Here is a 20,704-nt window from a genome sequence, read left to right on the forward strand (position 1 = left end):
GAATTGGTATAGCCACTGTGAATTTGAGAACCATACTTTTCAAGGTCTTCATATACTTGACAGGTTACTCCAACATCGCAAAGAAGCATTACCTTTTTAGTTAACTGCAAGTCAATCTACGTGCATCACACAATCAGCCCCTGTGATTTGCAAAGGAGTAATCAACCCTCCCCCTTTTATAGTCGCCAAGGTACCAACTAGCTCACCCTCCATGTACAAACTACACCTTAATATAATGTTATAATACTAGGCCAGATTCCAGTGCATTGCTTTAGAAAACAATTTGTTTATGGCATTTTAAGTCAGCTTTAATTTAGCAACAACACACATTTTAAAACTGCGTGTTTAACATGCTGGCTTGATTGACTCTTGTTTACACTAGTTTGCTTACTTTTTATAAATCCATTTATGGATTAGCTAACATGATAATTAGAGATGCTGATGATGCTTGATACTACTCAGTATCAAGTCAGTCATCATGTACACTAATTGTTAAGAAGTATGCGCCTAACAGATAGTATGATTTTTTTTAAAGTTTTCTCAAAATTATAAACGTACGTGCTTAACAACCCGACTTTACAGTACTTAATAAATAATTATGGTGAGTGTAACACAGAATCACTACGTTGTAAAAGAGTAGTTAATAGTTTGTGCCGGCAACCACGCCAGTGTGTAAGGATATTTGACTCCATTTCTGGGCAAAACCCTTCATGACAAACAAGATTATCACTATCCAGATGGCTGATTTGCTGTATACATAGTGAAGGGAGACCTCAAGGGAGACGTAAGCTCTTGAGGAGACATTAATTTTCTTGCTGTTTGTTTGCTGTGTGTAACTTTAATCGTCACGGTTGGCCATGTGTGCTTATCATTCATGGTTAATGTGTATGCGCTTAACAAATAATATGCACTTAATAGACACACATGCACTTAAACAACCTGACTCTACAGTATACTATCAGTGTTATCAAATACCAATGTATTGTTTCCTTACTACTGAGTGTATACTTAGAAGATGAACAAAATGGCTCAAATGGCAGATTTCATTTCTTTAAAGACCTCAGCTTATTCCAATTATCTTCTAAGACTTTTTTTTGAGGTTGGAAAAGATTTCTAAGTGGGTGAGTATTCTATTAGGATTTTGGAAAAAAACGTAGGTAATCTCTATTACGAACCACTATTGTAGTTCATGATAAGAAGGATCCCATACAACATACATAGCTAACTGCTACATCATTTTATTGCAGTTACCATTGGGAAAGTGTTATACTGGCAGGGTTATCTAAATCAGTTACACAGTACCAACGTAAGTAAAGCTGACTTTAGATATAGCTACTGAAACACTTTCTTCGGTAAAGCCCCTTTACACTCTGAAATCCTTACAGTGAGCTATGCTTGTCAATGTCATATCATGCTTCAATACAAGTGATGATTTAGCTAGACAATTAGGGACCATTTCCTATGACCACACCACTCCCAAAGCAAATAAATATGAGGTACATGGTGTCAGGAATTAGTATTAATATTAGTAATTACCGGTAAAGGCAATTCCTATGTACCAGGGCAACACTAAAATACTGCTTTGTCCTGTTTCTATAGCAGGGCCACAATTATGCACCTATCAATGTCAAGATTCGCCCCCGCCCATATATACACCTACTGGGAATTTCACACTTACACTTGCCCCACCATGGGGCTTTTGACTGTGGCAGCTTGCCGAACCAAAATTACTTTAAATAGGTAAATCAAATCCCCTATAGAAACCGTTCTATTAAGGTTGGGGCATAGTAGGGTTTTGATAGGCTTTTTTTGTCCCAGTACTGGGGAATTTGACACTAGACTGTATCAAATCCCCCACCCTGGGGCGTGACTGTATTATCATCTCGATTAGCACACAAACTAGATATAAAAATGCAATTTGTATCTAATGAACAACTTACAGTAGCTTTGGCTCCAATTTGCACAAAACAAGCAGCAGCGTAACTTATTAAGTCTTTGTGTGACAACACGTGGATCTTAGTCTCGTTAGGCACTAGTCTTTTTTATAGAGTTACCAACCATGTGATACATGAAGGCTCATAAATTTAAAGAGCCAAGTAGCTTTTAGTCTAAATCCAAGGGATCTGCAAGAAGCCTGGCCTGAAATGTTGCTGATAGTATAGTGCAAGACATCATAAGTTTCCAAAACTTGTATTCTGAGTTTGCAATGTCATAACTTTATGTGGGTTTGGTCTATGTCATTGAAATTTGGACAGGTGGAGCATGTAACCATTGTGGTTACACAACCGGAAGTTGAAGCCATACCAATGTGAATTATTCGCACAATGATGTAATAACCAAGCAGATTCAACATTTTACATATTTCAACTTTTCTCCCTGTAGCTGTACACCACAAAGCTAAATCTTGGTGGGATAGGAGAACAGTTATAGCTCCAACTTTTTGTAAGACAGATTTTTGATATCTTCATTTATTTTGATGCTATTGTGAATTGAAGCATAACACACAGGACAACTTTTCTCAGTCAGACAGCCAGCAATACTCATGAAATTTGGTACACACATACAATGTTGCATATGCAAAAAATTTGTAAGACAGATTTTTTTTAAATTATAGCTTTTAAAACACAGAGGAATCAGCCTTAACCTTTAAGCCACACAAAAATATTTGATGAATGTGTGTTTATTCAAACGGGCTTAAGTATATGGCCAGGTAACTTGGCCTGTCTAACTCCAATAGCCTAATCCCAGACATCAAAAGAAAGCTTATTCATTGGGCTACTAAGGGAAGGCTAAATACACACTGTAACAACAGAGGCTTACTTGTTATAGAGCGATAAAGAACGGCGACTGGTTTTATTGCAATGCTACATTCCACGTTTCGTCCGCCATGTTAATTAACATTTCAGTCACGTGAGCTGTATATGGCCTTACTCGCCATTGAATGGCGAATCAGCCAACGGTGATTTGGGATGAATAGGATCAACTGGAGATGAGTTATGGACAGTGTTGGGAGTAACGCGTTACATAAGTAACGCGTTACATAATATTATTACTTTTGTGGTAACAAAGTAATATAACGAAATACGCTATGAAAACAGGTAATATAATGCAAGATACTTTACTTACAAACGTAACGCGTTACCTAAGTAATATAATTACTGTAACGAGTCTGATATGACGTAATATTATTACTAAAAGTAATCCTCTGAGTAACGCCTAACCACAACGAAGTAACGAGGCCTATTGAATGAAGCTTATTCACTAGCTTCTTACTTATAGCCAAGATTTGCACATTGTCCAACAACGCAATAATGTCACATGATAAGGTGGTAGTTTCACAAGTGACAGCTTAAGGCTGTGGACACAAAGTAATATAATATGTAATATTATTACAGTTACTTTATTTTATGGGTAATATGTAACTGTAACTAAATAGTTCTGTTGCAAGTAATATGTAATATGTAACTAGTTACTTTTACAAAGTAACTTGCCCAACACTGGTTATGGATGATTTTCTAAGGGGATTTGCATGCTTATAAACTGAAATGTATTTTCACAGCGTGTTGTGGTCTTCATACTTTCATTGTAGGGTAAATCCCTAGGTATCATTTTAATCCTTATTACATCACGAGTAAAGTGATGCTAATTGCATAGTCATAGGACCAACACTATGAAAATTACAGCGCTTTGTTTATATTCATACGTAGCAGTCAACCAAATTATATAACGCGTTACATTTTTGGAAAGTTATGATGTCTTGCACTATAGATCACTGGACAAATTAAGATCTTATGGAAATCTTGAAATCTCACTTGGAATATCAAAATCTTGTCCCTGGTTTTGTCAAGTTTATCGATTTCTTGTCTGCATCAGTGGAGTATCGCTAGATGTAATGCACCACTATGGTTGAAAATAATTTGTTGCTATTACTTTTGTACATCGAGACTTCATCAAGAGCAAGGAAGGCCAAGACGAATAGTCATAACTTGTGAACAAAACAATTGCAGAACAATCCACACATTTCATTTGTTAAACTCATTAAGAGAAGCCTAATGGCACATTGTTTTTGACCTATGAATGAAGTGAATATGCAGCAGTTAATTGTGGTAACAAAAATTTGCAGAGAACTGCACGAGACTCCCACAGTAAACCTCAGCATCCCAAGGGTTATAATTAGAGAGTAAGTCTAGAATCAATTAACCCTTAAACCCACAAAGAACTTTTGCGGAATGCGTGTTTACACATTACTGGCATACTTGGCGACTTAAAAGTGGAGAAATTTAACCTTTTCTGCTTAAAAACTTTAAAACCAGTTAAAACTCTGAGAAGTTTAAATGAACACTGTATCAAAGGCTTACTTATTATAAAACGTTGAAGGATTCCAATGTGCTAGCCTGTCTTCGCGTGTCCTTGCCATGTGTATGGTTTTGATTGTGGGTTTAATCACGTGACCAATAGATGTCCTGATAAAGACTTTAACGGAAAATTCAACAACACATATTACAAGTTGATAAGAGCAACCATCGTTACATTATAAATGATTTTTAAAGGTATGTAAATGTTTTGTGTATTTTTTTACCAAAAAGCTGCTTACACGCAGAGTTGGGGGTAACTAGTTACTTTTGTAACTAAGTTACAGAAGTAGTTACTTTTTAAGTAACTAATAATATAACTAGCTACATGCTTTGTAACAATAGTATGTTCACGTTGAGCTGAATCCTGAAAAACAGCTAAAAATTAAAAGTGGATTTTTTCTCAACTGAGTTAACATTTCAGCTAAACAGATGATTATTGGTAACAGCAAAGGTGTCAACAACAGACACGTATGGTTTGGCTCCATTACAAGTTCGGGAAAGGGCTGTAATGGACACTGTACTTATATGGCTTCACATAGGAAATGTATTGTGAAAATTTTGATTGGCCATAAATATTATGTCAAACATTTGAACAAAAAGATTTTGAAATAATTTTAGCGGATCAAGCAGTACTACAAATGAGCCAAATTTCAAGATCGTGTGTAATTGCATCCATGAGTTATTAAATGTTTTTGAGGATTCAGCTCAACGTGAACGTACTAAAGTAACTTGTAACTGGGAGTAATTGTCTGAAAAGTAACTAAGTTACAATAGTAACTAGTTACTATAGTTACATTGTAAATATAGGTAATTATGCTTTAAAAGCAAGAACCCTTCAATTTGCGCTACAGCCACATTAAGGTGGCGGTTACCTGACAATTTCCAGTTTGAAGGATATTTTAAAATTCAGCTGTGAATACATTTGTAGAGCTACGCGAAAGCAAACATCGTTACATCGTAAACCAGCTCTTCTTCTACCTACATAATGATTTGTACGGCCATTAGATGCTGAACTATAACACTATAGAGCCGATTGTAAGAGCATACAAAAATATTTTCGGTGTCAGTTTACGCAAAGCTTGTTGCACATTATGGCGAAGTAAAACGCGTAATCTATTCTTTAGCAGCAAAAGCAGGGCACAATCAACACAACTTCAGCCTATGCCAGGCTGAAACACAGCTATGGGATTTTGAAACCCTTTTGGCCACCGCGAAGGGACCTAAAATCTGCTGTAACATCGACAGGCAGTACAAAAATCTTTTTTTCTCAACATGCGGTCCTGCTACAATAACCAATCGCTTATTTTACGCTAATACAGAGGTCTCCCTCACTAGTATACAAGAAAAAACTGATGCAAAAAAGTTGTACTAACACTTTAGCATACCATACAAAACCACAAATGACGTATGCTGCCTAAGTTTCACGCGAACCACCCGAATACCCGTGAACAAAGCTTCTAAACTACTCTACTTACTTTAGCAAATGTCTTTAACAATACTCGCACAATAGTAACAAATTTCTTCTTGTTACAAGGCAATGGGTCTTCGTACGCGCAGCTGCCATTTTAATCATTACGTAAACACTAATCACATGACGCAATAAATGAATTTTTGTGGCAGGACATATGGCTTCGTTTGCAATGGCTTCAAAACCACGACTTCCAGGTAGCCGCCACCTTAAGTGAACTAGATTCTGTGTACTGTTCTCTATGATTCAGCTTTAGTAACAGATGTAGCAATAATTAAAACTGACCTGAAATAGCCACAGAATTGTTATTTTACGTGCACATATGTATTGCATCCCTTAATGATGCATATCTGAGCAAAATCCATGTTACAAAAGCTAAAAACAAGTCATTATTTAAACTATGAAAGTAACTAGTAACTAAAGTACTTAGTTACCTTTTACGAAGTAACTAAGTTACATGGCATGAAAAGTAAAGAGTAACTAGTCTGAAGTAACTACCCCAACTCTGCTTACGCAGCAGGTTTTGGCCTTACAGTTTCACATTGGGGTAAAATCCTGGGTGCCATTTTACTGCTTATTACATAACAAATAGAATAGTGTAAATTACATAGCGATACGAGGTACACCTGGCCTATGCAGGTTTAAGGGTTAAGTGAGAGTTCAACAACAAAGATTTTAAAACTAGTCATGGAATCTGAATTCACAATGTAGTCTGGTAAATCCTGTAAAAATAAGCGGCCCTATACTTCAATCTTGAAAAATATTTAAAATTTAAACTCATGTCCCCTCATAGAGGTGTTAGCGTAGGTAAAGCAAGCACCTGAAATAATTGTTTACAATATTAGCAGGGGCGGATCCAGGGAGGCCTTTGAGGTCTCAAGAACCTCCCCTCAGGTTAAACCTCCAACAGAAAATTTAAGAGGGAAAGTGCACAGAGGAAAGTAACTCAGTATACTCCAATAGAGCAGTCCCGAACTATCCTAATTAACTATTGTGTAGCATCACGTAATGATAACTCACATGATATGGCTAGTTTAAAGTTCAGCAAATGGCAGAAGACATGCACTTTACTGTGTGTGGAAGAGCTGGCAGCTACAAGGGAACAATAGCATTTGTAGTCACGGATATTGTTTTAAAGGTACATCTGAATCTTTTATAAGAAGTAGTGTTTTACTGTTGGTACTTTTCTTTGTGGTAATACACCTGACTCCACCTTTGGTCAATATGGGCATGTGATATCACTCGGTTATTCTTGAGATCGAATGCTGGTCCCCGCACTCAACATTATGAATTAGAAAGCGACACAGAAGTTAGCTACTTCAGTAGTCTTTCAACTTGGTTGGGAAGAAATGTGATGAACAAGTGCTCCATCATTCATCATAACTAGCTACTGTGTGCCAGGAAGTTGTGTATGTATTAAGCTATAAGTCTACAACAGTATAGTATAGCAATAAGCTGCACAAACAGCAGTGTAGGTTTCCAGCTAGTTATAGCTAGATACACACATTATGATTATTAAAGTTTGCCTAAGGGCACATTTTATGTATGAGTGTTACAGCTATAGGCTAGATGTGCCGAGTTGTATGTGAACTTTAGGGGGATTACCCTCCACCGAACCCCGCTCTTGAAAAATCCTGAATCTGCCCCTGATTAGGCAGGGCAAAGTTGATAAATTGCTTCTCAGCTTCTTACCCCACCACCTCTAATTTCACTATTACTGCTATTAATCAGGTACACAGGTATTTTAATGCTAAGGCCACTCCAAATAAATTCTCTGTTTCCCATCCACCGCCCGCATCTAGTTACTGTCAGCTCTAAATATTTCATTATTCCGTATTCTTCCGTTATTTTCTGGTTATTCTTGCATACTGAGAGGCTCAGTAAATGCCATCTTGAAACAGTGTAAACTCACATGTCAGCAGTGCTATCGAGTTGGCACAAACTTCACGTTTGTACTATTTTTGCAACTTGAAAAGGAAGGAACAAGCTTAAGCATGCTTTATGCAGCTTTTTTATGGCAAATAATGGCTTGAAAAGCTGCCAATCTTATAATGAAATAATGGAAATGGACCGCCCGCCCGCCCGCCCGCATGTAAATATGCTTGAGTCCAGGACAGGAAACAGAGAATTTATTTGGAGTGGCCTAAGAAGAAGGCCTGTCATCATTATACAGCACAGCAAATGTCACATGCATCTCAGAAATGGCATAAGTACTAGTTCTAAAAGGCTTTCCTAATTTCACTAACCTTTGTAGTAACAAATTCGGGAGTATTTTCTTGAACGGACTGTCTAGTCCACTGGTATACCGGTGGATGTAAGAGCCACCTATCAGCTATTGACACCGATGTGGTATGCCCCAAGCATTCGACTTTAGGGCACGCGTCTAGTAGTGCCCCAAGCATTCAACTTTAGGGGACGCATCTAGTAGTTTCCCTGAGCATTCAACTTTAGGGGATGCGAAAAGTAGTTTTAACGTTAGGGTTAGAGTCGGGTTCAGCTTTGGTTCCTTCTTCTTTAATAATATAGTACACCCTTGTGGTTTGCTACTATAGTTGCATTTATAAAGTAGAAAACAAAGGGAAGCAGTAGCTGGCAGTGGTGGTTCAGTAGTAGGCTCTGTGACTCAAGTGTGGAGGGTCTGGGATTGGGGATCCGCTTTACCCCATTTTTTTTTTGTTTTACAGTACCTTTTGTTTTTTGTTTTGGTTCACCGGTGGCAATAGCAATGGCCTCATTGAATAAATGACCTCCCACCTGCATGAAAATCCAAATTTTTGTGGATGAGAAACAAGCAATCAAGACCTGGCCTAGTCTGGCGTGGCTGCCCCTTTGCAAACAGGAAGGGCCTGGAGACTCTAGCACAGTGTACTTGTGCGAATGGAATGTAATTAGTGGGAGAGACATCGTATTCCGTAATTAGACTGCACCATTATTGTTAATCATTACGATATTTAAATCCAGTGGAACGCTCAAAAAACTCACCGCTTCTAACTTACAAGACTACTAATGTACTCTTTGTACTTTTTAATATGCCATCTACAATAAGTTGTACTAATTGGACAACACTCAAGGCATTAAGCAAAACAGAAGCCATAGTTTGCCATCTATCAAGTAAGCCAAAACGGATATCCACGTGAGCAGGCAATCGATTTGATTGGACGCACAAGTTTTCGGTAAGATCGCACTAGTACACAATGCTAGAGGTCCCCAGACCATTCCTGTTTGCGAAGGGGCGGCCGCGCCAGACTAGACCTGGCCTTCCATTGTCCGGAATAGAGGATATGCGCTATTAATAATTTGAACGTAAAATGATCAATATAACAAGATTTGCGGCGTGCCCAAGAATTTTTGATGGTGAACTACTTGAATCCCATACAAAAGTACAGGTAGCAAATGCAGCTCGGACTCTAACTTGCCACATAAACTATGGATGGGGCTTCTCCTGCCAGTTACTGTTATACACATAAAGGAATCTATCGCTCTGGAGAAACTCGCGTAACTGGTCTGGTTTTGGTGATTCGCACTTTCTATGCATACCTACAATACATTCGTTCACCGTCGTGACGTAAGAAAACATCACGTTTTCATTAGAATGTTTTCGGTCATACAGTTAGCGCATATCCTCTATTTGAAAAGAAAAATACTCTACTACATACACAGGGGCGTAGCCAGGGGGGTTCAAAGGGTTCGGACGAACCCCCTTTTCAGAGTTAAGTTTTTTAAATCGTGATACTGGTTAACTAGAACTGAATTAACTTACACAAATCTACTGAAATGGGTAGCTACAGGTCTTCAGGCAGAGGAATTCAAGTACCTCTACTCGCTATTGCGAATGAATTTATAAGAATACACATGTTTACACGTGTACACGTGTTTACATGTGCACACCTACGAAATAAATGAAGCATAAAAGTGTTACCTCAGGTGGCATTCTAAAGTTTTTTTTCGAAAAGAATCCATGCAGAATCTAGAAGGCCAGATTCTAGTAAGTTGTAGCACATAGGCATATTTCTGTGCAAGAATTTTGTGGCTAATTGCAGATACAGCTGCACGTGGTTAGGCCAGCTAGTTGTGTTTGCATTATCACCTTCAGAATTATTATTGATCCATGTTTTAGGCTTGTCTTCCGAATCACGTGTGTCCTCATCTGATGTTCCACCAAATGCAAATGCTGAACAGCTTCCACCAGAGATTCAAGTTGGATCAACTTTAATACCAAACAATAACAAGGTAGATCACGTTTCTGACGGAAAATCTGATAAAGAAGAGCCACAATGCCAGCTGAATTTGCAGACAAGTCCTGATGGTGAGGTACCAGTAGTACATGGTACAGCTACTGAGATTGCTGCAAGTCATGTGAGCGGTGAATCTCAATGTTATTCTTTTGTGCGCAGTTCAGCAATAGAATCAGTAGATCATGAAATACCTCAAACTAATGCTGAGGTGCTTACTAGTAGTGTGTCACTATACTTATTTTCTAACCCTGCTGTTAAGGGTTCAGTAGATTTCACAACGTCTGTCACTACTGAGAATGCTGCAAGCACTTTGTGTAGTAAGTCATATTACTTGTTCAGTGATCCCATTGAACTGTGTTCAGTGCCTGGTGATACTGAGGTGCTTACTAGTAGTGTGACTGACGAGTCACAACAGTTAACATCTGAATTTGTTGCTTGTGATTCACAATTGCATATGGTTGAAGATATAGCCCTATCCTCTTCTGAGGAAGCTATATGTAGTATGGCTGGTGAGTCACACAACTTGTCTAGTGAACCTGTTGTACAAAGTTCAGCAGGTAGTATAACCCCCATCACTACTGAAGTAGCTGCAAGTAGTGTGACTAACACCACTAAATCTGGCTGTAATGATATTGGTACTTTGCTGCTTCCATCCAAGTCAATTGATAAAATAACCTCTATGATGCGCAACCTGTCCAATTCGGAAAAATATTCTCTCTTATTCAATCACATTGAACCTCCACATGTTCTCCCATGTACCTATGCATTTGGTTGTAGCCGCAAATTTAATGTTGAATGGCTTAAAAAGTATGCATGGTTAAGGTACAGCCCGAAACTAGATGGAGTCTTTTGTGGTCCATGTTCTGTTCTTTTAACTGACAATAGAGCAAGCAAAGGTTTGTTTGTTAATAGACCTTTTTCACAATGGGTTAAAATTAGTGATTCTCTTAAGAAGCATGCAAAGCTTATTTACCACCGCCAAGCAGTTCAGTCTGCAGATATATTAAAGGAAACTATTGACAACCCCAACTCTCGTCTTGATGTAATGTCTAGTAGCATTTTGCAGTCAAATATTACAGAAAACAAGCATATTTTTAAGCAGATTGTTCGTGCCATAGAATATTTGGCAAAACAAGGATTGGCATTTCGAGGCCACAGAGAACGTACTGAGAGCACAAGTAATCCTGGTAATTTCTTGTCATTGCTAAGGGTATTTTCTGAGGATGATGATGTTTTACGAACTCACTTACAAAAGCCTAAAGTTAAGAATGCAACTTACTTGTCACCGTCATCTCAAAATGATATAATAGAAGTAATTGGATTTGATTACATCCGGGCCAATATCATTGCAGACATTAAGCAAGCACCATACTTTTCAGTTATTGCTGATGAAGTGTCATCACATAACAGTGAATATTTGTCATTGTGTGTTTGCGATACATTGATGCTGATTGTGAAATCCAGGAGAAATTTGTAGCTTTTGTAAAGCTTCCTAGGATAAGAGCCTCTGACATTTCAAAGGCCATTTTGGACATGTTGGGGAAACTGGAACTGTCAGTTTCAGATTTAAGGGGGCAGTGTTATGATGGGGCCTCAAATATGCGTGGACAAAAATCTGGAGTGCAGAAGCAAATACGAGATTTGCAGCCGAAAGCTCTGTACACACATTGCGCAGGACATTCCTTCAACTTGGTAATAGTGAGTTCTTGTACCATTCCATCAGTGCGAAATTGCATCAGCCAGATTAAAAGTCTTACTATATGGATCAAATCCTCACCAAAACGGGAAGGATTTTTAAAATCCATAGTACAAAAGGGTATCCAACAGGGAGTAATTTCAAATCGCAGTCCAATTTTGAATGTTTGCATAACCCGCTGGGTTGAAAACATAAATGGATGGGAAAGATTTTGTCAGACCTTTTCATTTCTTGTTGAAATGCTTGAATGCATTATTTATGGAACAGCAGACAGCGATTTTGAGACATACAATGATGGTTGGACAGGTGAAGATAAGACAGCCGCATTGGCCCAGTTAAAGGCATTGGAAAGTTTTGAGTTTATTTATGTACTTGTAGCATTGCAACGCTCATTGATGTACATAAAGGAAGCTGTCATTAAGCTACAAGGCGAGCAACAAGACTTAGCTTCAGGAATAGCTCAAATTGAAAAGTGTGGCAAGGATTTGAAAAGTTTGCGGACTAATGCTAATGATTTTTCAAGTCGAATTTTTTACCATGCTTCTGCAATAGCTAAAAAATGTAACATAGCTATATCCAGTCCACGAATTAGCAGACACCAGCAGCATCGTGCTAACCAGCCAACAGAGTCAGTAGAAGAGTACTTCAAAGTTTCTGTAGTAATCCCTTTTCTGGATCATTTGTCAAGTGAATTGTCATGTAGATTTGATGCTCACATTAAGCAAGTAGCACTGGTACAACATTTAATTCCACGCAAAATCACACAAAACTCTTCATATGCTGATATAGATCAAGTAGTGCAATATTACAAGGATGACCTCCCTAATAGATGCATTGTTGATGAAGAATTTGATAGGTGGAAACACAAGTGGGTATCAATACCTGTTAGTAAGAGACCGGAGACTTTAAATGAATGTCTAAAAGAAAGCTGTCTTAAAAGTCTTCCTAATCTCTTTGTTCTTTTACAAATCTTTGCTACCATACCAATGACCTCCTGTTCTTGTGAACGTTCTGCATCTGGCATAAGAAGATTAAACAACTACCTGAGAGCTACACAAGGTGAAGAAAGACTCGGCGCTTTGGCTGTAATACATAGTAACTACGGTACCCCTTTAGATAGGGACCATATTTTAAGACTGTTCATGACAAAACATTCAAGAAGAATGGAATGTGGGACACTTCTTTAGTAACTAAGTGTGTATTGTGTAGCTAACTATGACTATATTTATGATCATAATTGTAATTTTTAATTGACTAACAGCATTGCTTTTGATGTATATATTTTTATTGAAATCACCAAAAAAGTTAAAAACCGGATGATTATAATATGTATGCGTTGTCAGCGGCTGGGGGCTGCGGCCCCAGACCCCCGCTGTGGAGATTCTATACTTAGGGCAGAACCCCCATTTTGGAAATCCTGCCTACGCCCCTGATACATCAATAACAAACATACTGATCAAGAAGCAAATACACGACACAGCACGGAAAAACACACAGACACATTATTCATAGCAAATACATTGAGTTGCATGCTTACCGATGTCTATTCGAAAAGAACAGCTTCTTTTACACCATAGATCCTTTACACCTCTACGTTTATACTAATGCACTTATCCCTGCCTTACTGACAACCACTTCGAGTACCAGCTGCCCCCACCCCGGCGGCACTACCACTTTATTCCGCGGTCTGACGCTACCCAATTATCCGAAACCAAATGTTACATGTTACATGTTTTCTGCGACGATTGTCTGCGACGATTGTCTGCGACGATTGTCTGCGACGATTGCTAAGCTGATAGTTTTTTTGTGTTTTTTGCTATGGAATTGGAAGGTACGTTACTTGTGCTTAATGCTCACGAAGGAGTGTGTCCACTGCAGTTAAGGTAAATGCGGGTATTTCCGGACAGCGCACAATTCCGGACACTTCGTGTATAGCACCCAAGAATGAATCAACTAGAACACACTTTTCGATTTTTATAATCCCTATAAGAATAGCTATTCACAGCAGAAATTTCAAGGCAATCCGTTGTTTCATTACTCGGCTAGCTTGATAAAGGTACCAAAGTATCCGGAATTGTACGCTGTCCGGAAATATCCGCATTTACCTTACTCTGTCGGAAATAATTAAGTGGGCGTGCACTAAGCGTTGCTATGCCGCCATGTTTTTATTACCTGTAGTGGTTCTGTAACGAAAATTTTGGTCCGGGGCAAAAATCGGTCCGGCCGGACCATTTTCAGTCGACCAAATTTAGTCCGCCCGGACCATCTTTAGCATCCGAAATTGGTCCGACCTGACCAAAATTGGTCCGGCCCAAACCTAGTTGGCCACATGCACTCCTGACCACTCGGACCAATATTGGTCGACCAAAATGGGTCCGGGTGGACCACTAACGCATGCAGCCAATGATGCATGCATAGCTATAAGTTGTTTGTGACGGAACACTGTAGCCGACTTAGCTATAGCTATTCTCATTTATCAATCTCGAATAATGAGCATTGCAGGCATTATCACTGCATGGATTTGTGCTTAAAAGGTTATCCAACAAGGGCACGGATCATTGCATGCACGGGATCAGCTAGCCGCATTGGAGGTGCTTAAGATCGAGATACTCTAATAGAGCAGTCACCTATAACATTCATCACCAGGCACTGATTCAGAAATAAATGAAGGTAGGTGGCTACCCAGCCTAGCCCAGATTTTAAGTTGAGAGTCCTAAATGTCTTAATATTTATATATACATCAGGAAAAGCTGACGCTGTTATTGTTTGGCTTGTACAGTGAAGTGCATGCACAGTAGCATGTGTACTGTGCTCTTATGCACATATAATGTCTGACCATGAGTTAACACTAATGGTTAGAACAATACATCTGTAACACCTGCATGTGTACATACTGCACATTCCTCTCTTGTATGTGATATGTAGGAGATGATAGCTTAGGTTTGCTCCATTAATAACTAAATGTGAACTATCATCTCCTACTGATCACATGTTCCTATATATACTGGTATATATATATATACTGGTATAAACATTTCCTTAAAAGTTATAGCTATATAATATTCCCTGTATGCTTTTCACTACTTAACCAACTTTTAAAATTTTACTAATTTTCACCTGTGCACATATACCAGTATAGGAGATGCAAGCACTGATCCAGAAATAAACCAAGGTGGGTGGTTGGCCCAGATTTTAAGATGAGAGTCTTGAATGTCTTGGTAGTTACATCAGGGAAGAAGGGCTGAAATATTATCATCTAGCTTGTAGCACATAGCTATAGTAGCATGCCCTTGTGAACATAATAAGGCCGAACAAAGTTGATTAATTGATTCACATCCCCGCCCGCATCCCTTTATACCCCACCGCCTCTAATTTCATTATTGCTGTTATCAATCACGTGCACACGTATTTTGATGTTAGGAAGGCTGGTTATCATTTTACAGCACAGCAAATGTCACTTGCACCTCAGAAACGGTGGTAGCTAATAAGTAAGTAATAGTTCTTAAAAGGTTTTATAGTTAACCTTTATAACAGACTTGCCTGATTTGGAGTATTTTCTTTACTAATGAATAATGAAAAATTACCTCCCGCCTGCATGGAAATCTGAATTTTTGTGGATGAGAAACTAGTAATCAAGTTTCCTGGCCTAATGTATTTTGTAATCCCAGTATACAAGCTGATCATGAGTTAACACCAGGGGTTAAAACAAACTGTAATACACCTGTAACACCTGTGCACATACTGCACATTCCTCTCTGTCATATGTGATTATATGTAGGAGATGATAGTTTAGGTTTACTCCATTGAATAACTAAATGTGAACTATCATCTCCTACTAATGACATGCCCCACAGGAAGAAACATCACCTTATAAAGGTTATAGCTATAATATTCTCAGTATGTTTTTTACTACTTAGCCAACTTAAAATTTTGAGGCATGCAGTCGCATTATTCCACACCCTTAGGGTGAGTTGTTGCAGACATAAAAGTAAAATCGACTCAATCCTAAAGCAGACCCCATATCTTCCTTCAAGAAGTTCTCTGCCTGGTAATAGTTAATATACTGCCCATGATCATAGATAAATTCATGTATACTGCTACCATCTACTGTAAGGTTATAGCCAGCTAGCATTGGAATCTGATGCAATGTAGGGATTTAGTTCATATTGATATAACAAAAGAGTGTTCATGATCAGTAATATTCATTATTAAATAATGCATGTCTGAGTGGCTGCAAGGCCATGCATGGTGGGTGGCTAGCCACCTCATCCACCCCTCTGGATCAGTCCCTGAAATAATATGTGTATCTGTTTATGACAATGCGTGCATGCATGGGTATTCCCAGATTAATAAAAAACTGACCAAGGGTCAGAATTAACAAATTAAATTCTGAGCTATATAATTATGCAGAAGTTGAAGATAAGACATGCTTTAATGGTAGATTTTATATATTGTCTACCATCCTCAAGTATAAGTGATCCAGCATAGGTTGGTGATTTCCATCATGTTGCTATAGTTGTTTGTCATAATCAACACAAACAGGCTGGATGAAAGATTCAACCAAACACTGCAGAGCTGATGATGCTTGTGAAGTTTATTGAACATTTTTTTTTTTTTAAATTTAATTGGTAATTTATATCAATAATACAAGAAAAGATTTTCACATTCAAACATGGTTGAACATATAAAAACGTACTTGGGAAGAATATTGTGTTACCTGTGTTTTTGTATGCAACATTGACCACCATGCATGAATCCAGGATTGACCATGCATTTGAGTTGATGTATGCCGGAAGAAAACCTCTACTTCCCAGCTAGCTATTGACATGGAGAAGAAGAATACAGGACTTTTATCATACCACACTGCTTTAAATTAAAACAGCATTAATTTTGCGACTGTGCATGTTCATCGCTGCATATATAGATCATGGAATTTAGTTTCTATATAGCTACTATATGCATTTTCCGTAAATCACAGAACTCGGGAAATTGAACTACGCTACTCATTTATATAGTTTCCAGGCTAAATCGGCTGCAGTGATCCATCACAATATACTTAGCACGGACCGACCTGTCCACACAATGCCGGGTACACCTGCGGACCAACCAAAATTGGTCCAAGTGGTCAGGGGGTAAAAAAAAAAAAAAAAAAAAAAAAAGTGGTCAGGGGGTGCATGTGGCCAACAAAGTTTGGGCCGGACCGGGCCAATTTTAGTCAGGCCGGACCAATTTTGGATGCCAAAAATGGTCCGGCCGGACTAAACTTGGTCAACCAAATTTTGTCCGGCCGGACCAGTTTTGGTATCCAAATCGGTCCGGCCGGACCGATTTTACCCGGACCGATATTTCCGTGACAGTTCGCATGGCCAGATCAAGGGGAATTCCAATGATAATCGCATCATCATGATGATGAAAACTAAAGTACCAGCTACTTGCATTCGGTGCATTGTAGATGCCAAAGTCGATTGTATATGCTACTATCAACTATAATCAAGTAAGAATACAGTGAACAATATGGCTATCGGTATAGTAGACCCTCAGAATCATACAGTACGATAGTAACTGTATAGTAGGGACCACAAAGGAGTAGGCATGGCCCACAAAATAATATCACCCAAAAAAACAGCCTCAATTTCCCCTGACAATGATGAGGCAGTATTGGTTAGGTAAAACCATAGATAATAGACACCCCTACCTGGATTGGAAGCACACGTATAGTGCCCATACAAAACTACGGTTCTATCTGCGTTTCGTGCCTGAAGTTTTCAAACACTCTTTTTCATTCGAAGATTCTGTTTTACTGTCTGGATACAGCTCGGTTGCTTTAACTAGTAAGTTTAGTAGTTTGTTTCTTGGGTGGCAAATGGCCTACTACTGGTATAGGCACTTTCCGTATAAAAAGGATATGAACATGTTTGTGAAAATGGCGGGATGAACAAGTTTAGTTCAAGGCTTATGCTTATTACTAACTAATGCTACATGTACTGGTATGTGTTTCATGGTATATTCGCTCCAGTTTAGTCAAGTTCACAAATCCCGCCTCTCGTATCAACCTTTCGCACTTGTCAAACTTCTAGCTAATACACATCAGTACACCCACTATGAATAGGCCAAACCTTATATTCCATAGCGGTAGGTTTACTACTCACCAGTAAGCAAAACATGTTCTTATAAAATCTACTCCTGGTACTGCGTACAGTATAAGGGACGCGAAACGCGGATAGATTAGGTGGCGCTTAGAAGTTTCCAATCCAGTATGAGGTGTCTATTATCTGTGGTAAAACTAAGCCGAAACAAGTTTTCAGATTGACCCGAGATGCTTTCAACAAGTTACTACGGAATTTTAAAAATAATTTATTTAACAGAATTTTCTACTGACTGAGTAAGTAACTGACTGATGCCTTCAGACAAACGTAACTTGATAACGGCTGAGGCTACGGGTTTGATTTTTTCACTGTTCAACGTCGCTTTGGCCTGACAGGTGCCTATTGGTATTCCGCAATACGTATAATGCATTCTTCATGGACTTACCAGTGTCCTCCTTTGTGTCCCATTCATCTTTGCTGACAACGAAAAGTGTTGATTTGGCGATAGCACGTGATGGCTTCCCTTCCTCGTAACGGAAATTGTCTGTATTTGTCATAGTGGCTATTTTGATAGCAGAGGTGCTTTTCAAACAATTCTTGATTCGTACTGCTGTGTAACGGGTTGAACGTAGCCGACAACAAAGCATAATGGATACTTCACTTTTCAGACGATAATTGATATAACCAGGGGGGGCGTGGCACCATTTCTTTTGGTATGCATGGATTGCAGAGGTGCTTTTCGAACAATTCTTGATTCAAAATGCTGTGTAACGGGTTACGACAATGAAGCGTAATGGATACTTCACTTTTCAGACGATAATTGGGGCGCGCGGTGCCATTTCAGATGCGGTATATGTGGGTTCACCAGTCATAATAATTATTTACAAAAAAAAGTTACGGGGGCAAGCAACTATGTCCTATGGCTTCCGTGAATGAAAGTATGTGTTTTATATGAAGCTGTAAAACCAACACAAATACTGTTCTCCACCTGATGAATAACACATGTTGTAGTTGAGACCTTGAACTTCTGTTTAGTGCAAATCTGAGTGAAGTCCTCTGAAGCATGTACAAATTATGGTGTGGTTACAAAACACTGTAATTTTAATGCTAAAATCGATTCTCCTCCTACAGCTAATTGTGAAACTCCCCAAAAATTCTTGCAGTGGCTTGTATTAACATTATCTTTAAAAGTATGGAACGGATCTTAGGAATGACTACTATGGCTTTAAAAGAGGGGATAACTGTTTTTCATAGAAAATAGTTCAATAGCTCAATAGATAAAATACTTCAAAAAATTACTTCCATATTTTTGTTACAAACATACTTAGGTAGCAGATGACAAAGTTTAAGAAGCGTAGAATTAAAACTGAGACTAGATCCAAAAATTTTAGTATTTTCATTCTTTAGGTCTAAAATACTAAACTGAGTCATAAAGTCAGTACTTTTAACTGGAGATGATGATTTTAATTACCACAAACACAACTGATACAAAAGGGGATGGAAAGCAAGCACAGATCAACAAAAACCAAGATTTTGCATGTGAAGCCATAGGAATTAGTTACGTGTCCCCTTAACAAATAAGTACACAGAAAAATTTGGAGTTTTCAACTAGAGTAGGGACCATAGCACATTGATAAAAAGTACTGAAACAAGTTGGAGTAGTGCACAATATTAAATCACAGTAAAACAATAAGAAGTGTTATATCTCTACTGGGCAGAATTACTAATAGAGATTAACACACATACCTCAATGGGGTCTCACTCAGGAACTTACTGTAGGTCGATCTGCGACCGTGGTAATAAGTCAACCGTCAAGGCCACGAAATAGCTCTTACAGTGGTCAAGTGTCAAGACGAGATGGAAAGTTCAAAACCCACAACTGAAAACTATCTAGCTATTATTCAAGTTTATGGAATTATATGCAACTCACAAGAAGTAAGGATCTCCAAGAAGATGTTTCAAAGCTACAACAGGCATTTCGTTGTGATATATATATAATGATTTTTCTCTCCCAGCTGTTTGTAGCATCACATGCACCAAGAAAATATTATACTAGGTTACAAGCGCAGAATCCGGAAATAAGTGGAGATCAAAAATTCGATAAGAAACACTCACGTCACAGGTCAAAGATGATAAACGCTGCAAGTCAAGAGTCAAGGTGAAATTTTTCCCAGTAGAGACTGTTACCATAGTCACAGATCTACCTACAGTGCATGCCGACATGGCACCCCTTCGTACCTGAAATTATGGATAAGCTTTTATTCTAAATAATGCATTTGAAATAAATTGGTGGGGCTTGGTAGATGACTAGGGGAGTAGCCAGGAATTTTTTTTGAAGGGGGTTTGTATTTGAAGTGGAATGTCTTTAGGGTAAGGCCTAGGTGCTTCCATGTTTAAACGAAAATAATATTATGCATACACAAAATGTGCCCTTTGGCAGTAACATATGTTGGTGCATCTAACTAACTAAAACCTACACACTGCTGATTATGCATAGAAAGTATAAAACTATTGTACTAACTTATCTTCAGCATTTCCTGACCTTGACGAGCATGCAAAGGAGAAACTATCTTTGGATCTCTTCCTCAGCTTGCTAGATCGGTCAGATCTGACAGCGGACTTCAATTTCCTAGCACACAGGAGCCCTCCACACTCTATTCCCTTAGTTATCAATACCTTCTTCCAGGTATACATTATCCTTGGCCAGTCCTCCTGTTGATGGTCAATAACTTCAGACTTGGCTCGTACTCCAATATTTAGAGACATCATATGCCCACAACATGTGACAAATAAACAAAACTTTCATCATACACGACCACTCAAGTTTATCACAATTACTGCCTTGTAGTTTGTCTCAACCAACC

At 38.6% G+C, this 20,704-nt stretch overlaps 1 protein-coding gene across 1 annotated transcript in view; it reads right to left on the reverse strand.

Annotated features, from left to right (window-relative positions):
- LOC136255191 (uncharacterized) overlaps window positions 1-17,975 on the reverse strand; it is a 42,321-nt gene extending 24,346 nt beyond the window's left edge. Inside the window, exon 1 of the mRNA XM_066047913.1 lies at window positions 17,904-17,975. Coding sequence (XP_065903985.1) covers window positions 17,904-17,918 — 15 coding nt within the window. The 5' untranslated portion in view covers window positions 17,919-17,975. The remainder of the gene's footprint in view (window positions 1-17,903) is intronic.
- Between the last annotated feature and the right edge of the window lie 2,729 nt (window positions 17,976-20,704).

Source organism: Dysidea avara, chromosome 5 (genome assembly GCF_963678975.1).
Source record: "Dysidea avara chromosome 5, odDysAvar1.4, whole genome shotgun sequence".
In the NCBI taxonomy this organism is placed as follows: Eukaryota; Metazoa; Porifera; class Demospongiae; order Dictyoceratida; family Dysideidae; genus Dysidea; species Dysidea avara.